The sequence below is a fragment of the Lolium perenne genome, chromosome 3 (genome assembly GCF_019359855.2).
Source record: "Lolium perenne isolate Kyuss_39 chromosome 3, Kyuss_2.0, whole genome shotgun sequence".
Lineage (NCBI taxonomy): Eukaryota > Viridiplantae > Streptophyta > Magnoliopsida > Poales > Poaceae > Lolium > Lolium perenne.
This window is the reverse complement of record NC_067246.2, coordinates 34,960,737-34,966,083: the sequence shown is the minus strand read 5'-3', so window position 1 is coordinate 34,966,083 and position 5,347 is coordinate 34,960,737. Positions and strand designations below refer to the sequence as shown.

The following is a 5,347-nucleotide window of genomic DNA, read 5'->3' as shown; positions in this document are numbered from 1 at the left end:
ATCTTGAGTGGGCCGGCCCATTAGCTTGTTCGCTAGCTACACATAAGTAGTACCATATTGTTTTATAGATGCACATGATGTGAACTGTAGTCGGTTCATGTTTAATTCGTTAGAGATCAGAGTTCGAGCCATCACTTGTAAGAATTGTGAAACCATTTATCGTATTTTTTTGAATCTAAGTAAAATTTGAATTTGAACAAAATCCGAATGTGAGCAAAAATTTATTTTGAACAAATTTCGAATCTCAGTAAAATTTATAATTTATAATCTGAGCAGAATTTTATTTTAAAGAAATTTCAATCTTAGCCAATTTTGATTTCGAAAATATTTCGAATCTGAGCTAAAAATTAATTTTGAAAAAAAAATCGAATCAGAGCAAAAAATATTCCTAAACAAATTCCGAATCTAACCAAAATTTAATTTGAACAGTTTTTCAAAAATGAGCAATTTTTAAAACCGTCTGAAAACCGAACAGACCTCCAAAAACCGAACAGATTCGTCCTAGTTTTTTGAACCTTCTAGATTATTTATAAAACCCGAAATAATACACTACTTCTGTTTATAACGGGCCGCGGCCCAAATACTTTTGCTCCCAGGCAATGCCTATTAACCCGCGCCAACAGGCGATTAATACGTTTTCCCGCTCGCAATACTCTGCACCCTGCGCGTGCGCATGCGGCCCGCTCCAATCGCGGCCAAATTAATGCAGATTGAAGCAGCGTCCTTACCTATTATAAACCCTAGACTCTCTACACGTCCTACCGCCGCCTCCCGCACCTCAAACCACGTCGCATCTCCACCTGTTTGTTTGGAGGGATTAGAACATAGGGAATGGGAGTTTAAGGAGGGGAGACTTAACATCCATTGTTTGATTGGGGGACGTAGGAGTTCACGTGGGATGGGGAAAGGGAGTTAGCATATCAAATTCCCACACTTCTCTTCCCAGCGACCCCCCTGGTAGTGGTTGGTGGTAGTTGCCGGTGTTAGTGGGAATTGACATTGAAACTCCTATGCCCAAACCCACGATCCTAACTTGGGAAAACAACTTCCTGTCAAAATCTCACCGGTAATTCTCACCTTGTACCAGGGATTGGGAATAATAATCATCTTCCCAACCTAATCCCCTAATCAATTCCCTGCTCTAAACACCCATTCCGTTTCCCTAATTTTACCAAACACGCTGTTCCCAAGATGAATACGGAGACCTTCTCGATGTACAATCGTCAAATTATGACAACGTATCTTGAGAACATGAAAGCCCAAACGGAATTCGAACATGTCAAGGGGGTTCCGCCATTGGATATCATCCTCTATAGAGGTACGATTAATTTAGGCCATCTAATTTTGTTGTTAGGACTGAGGTTTTCAATCTATTCTTCGAATTTTGTACTCGATTTACGTTCCATCTCATGGTGGAAACATTCATCCCTGTAGAATTTGATAGTTGGCTTGCTCTGATCTGTGTGCATCCTATCATCGAATTATTTTCTTCTCCATGCTTACTATTTTTATTTGATTTGATCTGACTAGTCGTCTTTCTTCCGTATTAAGATATGATGGAAGCCGCATGGAGTTCGGATAGGCTGTTGCCCTGGACACCTGGCTATGTTATTTTCGAATTCTACTCGTGTTATCTCAACGAGTATTTCTACCGAAATACCCCTTCAATTTTCAGCATGCATGCTGCAGCCCGTAGTGTAAGTGCCCTCCTGCCTCTACCAAGCTCAACTATTATTTGATTGATTGCTTCGCTTTGCTCATTAACTTCTTTGCACCGTTGCAACATTATTTTTCCAAGTGTCTGGAGATGGAGGAAAAACTGAGTTGTGCAAGAGCTCTGACTGATGACTTGGATGCACTGAGCAAAAGGATCAAGGAGCAAGCTAATCTTATGATCAATTCAGAGTTTGAATCTCATGTTGCAGCTGCTGGCTTTATGGTGGCTCTTCTTGATACATATTAGATCAACTTGTGGCATTCCTACATAATTTAGTAATTTTTATTCTGCATTGTTATTAACATATTTGCACCATTTTGATTGATCATTTCTAGTGTATTGCGGAAGAAGCTGAGTTGATGTCTGAGTTATTGTCATGTGAAAGGAGGAACAGTGTGGAGAACGATGTGTTCATTACTGAGGTGCTGGATGATGACTCCTTTAACTTCAGCAATAAGGTCCGAAAGGCTGCGTTTGAAATTCTGACTACGTACAAAGGGCCTTGTTCTGACTCTGTTGCTGCTGCCTTGTTGGTATGTTCATGTCCTTTACAATAAATTTGTGTTCACCAAATTTGAAGTTTTTTATGCCTTAATGCATGCAAGCTTAATGCCACTGGTTTTAAATGATGTTTGAAGGGCATGATAAAGGAGGCTAATCTTGTACGTGAGTTGCTGAAGCTGAATCAGGACCACATGGACCGCTTCGCGAGGCTTAACATTTGCGAATGTCTACGGGGGCGTTTACTAAAATTTCTTATCAGCATTCATGATCGGAAGTTTGTTTCCTAAAATTTCTTATCAACATTCATGATTGCAAGTACGTTCTGAATTCCTTGTTGCATTTATAGTCTGATATGAAGTTCAAATTTATTTTGTGCTGTCAACAGATTGCTGTATGATACCGCTCCTGGTACTGCCATTTCAAGGTATGATCTCTATAATAAACATGATCTTGTTTTCTTGTTGCTTGTTTATACAGAATGATGGAGCTCCTGTTATTAATTAAACCCTAGCCTCTACCCATCTCCTCGCCAGATGTGTCCTGCCCCATCCATTTGTCCTTGTCTTCTATGTGTTGACCCCCACAGCATTTAATCTAGAAAAAAAATCCTAGATCGAAAAGATGAAAGCGGCTTATGCACTAATATCATGAGTTTTTGCGCAGGAAAAAATATCCGAGCAGCAGCCATCAAGATGTGGTGACTTGCCTTGAGATAATGAAAACCAGAACGGAATTTGAACATGTTAAGGAAATGCCGCCATTGAGTATCATCCTCTACAGAGGTATGGTGAATTTGCAGGATCTTCTATTGGTGTTAGGACTGATATTTACAATCTACTCTAGGAATTCTATACTTGATTTCTGGTGCATTTCATGGTTGAGACATTCTATCCTTCAAGAAGTTGATTTGTGAATTGCTCTGTTGTCTGTGCATCATTTGTTTGCATGCGTTGTTCAGTGTGCCGATGGTGCACTTCCCTCTGATCTATCACATCGCATTATTTTCCTTTTCTCTATGCTTAATATTACAGTTTGATTTGATCTGACTAGTGTTTCTTCCGTATTAAGATCTTATGGAAACCACATGGAGTTGTGACAGGCTATTGCCCTGGAAGTTTGGTGATGTTCCTTTTGAATTCTATTTGGTTTATCTCAATGAGTACTTCTACCGAAATACTCCTGCAATCAACGTGCGTGCTGCAGCCCGTACTGTAAGTCCCCTCCTTCCTCTACCGAGCTAAACTGTTATTTAATTGATTGTTTTGCTCATTAGCTTCTTTACACTGTTGCAACATTATGTTATCAAGTGTCTGGAGATGGAGGACAAGCTGAGTTGCGCAGGAGTTTTGACTGCTGATGTTGATGCACTGAGCAAAATTATCAAGGAACGAGCACTCCTTATGAGCGAATCAGAGGATGAATCTCCTGTTGCAGCTGCTGGCTTTATGGTACTTGTCTGCTCCACACAAAGTTGATCAAAATGTGGCACTGCCTTTATATTTTTCTAGTTCATATAGTGCTGCATTATTATTAACATAATTTTACCATTTTTGTGATCAATCGATTCCAGTGTATTGCGGAAGAGGCTGAGCTAATGTCTGAGTTATTGGCATGTGAAACTAAGAACAGCCTGGAGGAGGATGTGTTCATTACTGAGGTGCTGGACGATGACTCCTACAACTTCAGCAATACGATCCGAAACATTGTGTTTGATATTCTGATCACTTACGAAGGGCCTTGTTCTGACTCCATTGCTGCTTCGTTTTTGGTATGTCGTCTGTTACAAAAAAAAAATGGTTTACCTAATTTGAAATTTTAATGTTTTGATGCTTTTATGCCTATATGCTTATTTTCACCAAATTTAAATGATGTTTGAAGGGCATGAAAAAGGAGGCCAGTATTCTACGTGAGTTGCTGGAGCTGAATCAGAATCACATGGACCGCTTTGCCAGGCTTAACATTTGTGAAAGCCAACGGCAGCTATTACGGAAATTTCTTACCGGCATCCATACATTCAAATTTCCAATGTATGATCTGAATAACAAGTATTATTTTGCATTCTTACATTTATATTTAAGGCCTGGCTTTTAATTCTATTTTGTGCTGTCTACAGATTGAAGACATCTGTGCGAGCCAAGGAAAGTGGTCAAGCAGATGAGATGCTGTGTCCCTTGACCGATGATGGCATTGCTGTTGCTAGCACTCCCATTACAAGCAATGATACCACTCCTGATACTGCCATATCTTGGTATGGTCTCCATAATATGCCATATAACTGTATGAAATTAATTATTCTTGTGTTTTTATTGCATTATATTGTTGGGCAGAATTGTAACGTACTGTTACATGTGAAATAAATGCTAGGGCTCCCAATGATGGTGAATCTGGCCAGGAGAACAAGATCAGTCGTACAACTGAATGAAGAATGCTTTGATCATGTATTAGTTAATTATTTATGTTACTTTTGTGCAAATCCTCAGTAACAAGCGAGACACCTTACTCAAGTACACTAACTAATATCTTATGTTTCTTTGTCCTTTGTCTTGTGTTGAATTATATCATATCTACTTCTCACTCCGATTCATATTACTTGTTGCTAATACACACTAATATTGATCCAGGGAGTAGCTTTTATTTGATGCTGAGCTATTTGTATTTTTTAATGTACGTGTTCCTCAATGGATTAACACTAACCACTCACATATGATGCACAGTCGCATTATGGATCCCCTTTTTTGCAAGTGTTGATGCGTGCAGCTCTGTCATCCTTGCCGTTTCTTTTCTGTGGTACGTTGTGATTAGAGCCTCTTCAAGGCCCCGCGTCGCCCTCCTCTGGCGACACGGGGAAACCCTAGCGCCACCGGCCCTTCAGCCCTCCCTCCTCCTCCCCTGCTTCACCGCCGCCGGAGGGGGCACCGGCGAAGCCGCGCGCGCCTCAAGGACGGTGGCGGCGGGGCGGTCCCTCTCTGGCTCCTCGCGTTCCCGGCGCGTGGGACGCTGCTGACGGCAGCGAGGCTACGGGCGGCGCGCGGTGGCTCTCTTCCTGCGGTGTTTGCGTCGGGAGGCCGAGACGGAGGCGCAGGCGGTGGTCAGCGGCGCGGCGGTCGGCGCCATGGGAGGGCCCCG

General features: G+C 41.6%; 1 protein-coding gene and 1 long non-coding RNA gene across 2 annotated transcripts; both read left to right on the top strand.

Moving 5' to 3' along the window:
• The first annotated feature begins 894 nt into the window (after window positions 1–894).
• Window positions 895–2,234, top strand: LOC139837503 (uncharacterized). The gene is made up of 4 exons (XR_011753988.1): window positions 895–1,318; window positions 1,552–1,697; window positions 1,799–1,939; window positions 2,053–2,234. It is a non-coding gene; the product is annotated as an uncharacterized lncRNA (long non-coding RNA).
• A 738-nt stretch (window positions 2,235–2,972) lies between these two features.
• On the top strand, window positions 2,973–4,643 carry LOC139837842 (uncharacterized). The gene is made up of 7 exons (XM_071827142.1): window positions 2,973–3,003; window positions 3,290–3,432; window positions 3,529–3,669; window positions 3,792–3,989; window positions 4,100–4,248; window positions 4,335–4,469; window positions 4,586–4,643. The coding sequence occupies exons 1-7, from the start codon at window positions 2,973–2,975 to the stop codon at window positions 4,641–4,643; spliced, it is 855 nt and encodes a 284-aa protein (XP_071683243.1).
• Window positions 4,644–5,347: the final 704 nt, after the last annotated feature.

Coding starts and splice junctions, on each gene's coding strand:
- LOC139837842 (XM_071827142.1), top strand. CDS start 2,973: ATGCCGCCATTGAGTATCATCCTCTACAGAG. Junction 3,004..3,289: donor GAGTATCATCCTCTACAGAG/GTATGGTGAATT, acceptor TTCCGTATTAAG/ATCTTATGGAAACCACATGG. Junction 4,470..4,585: donor CCTGATACTGCCATATCTTG/GTATGGTCTCCA, acceptor AATAAATGCTAG/GGCTCCCAATGATGGTGAAT.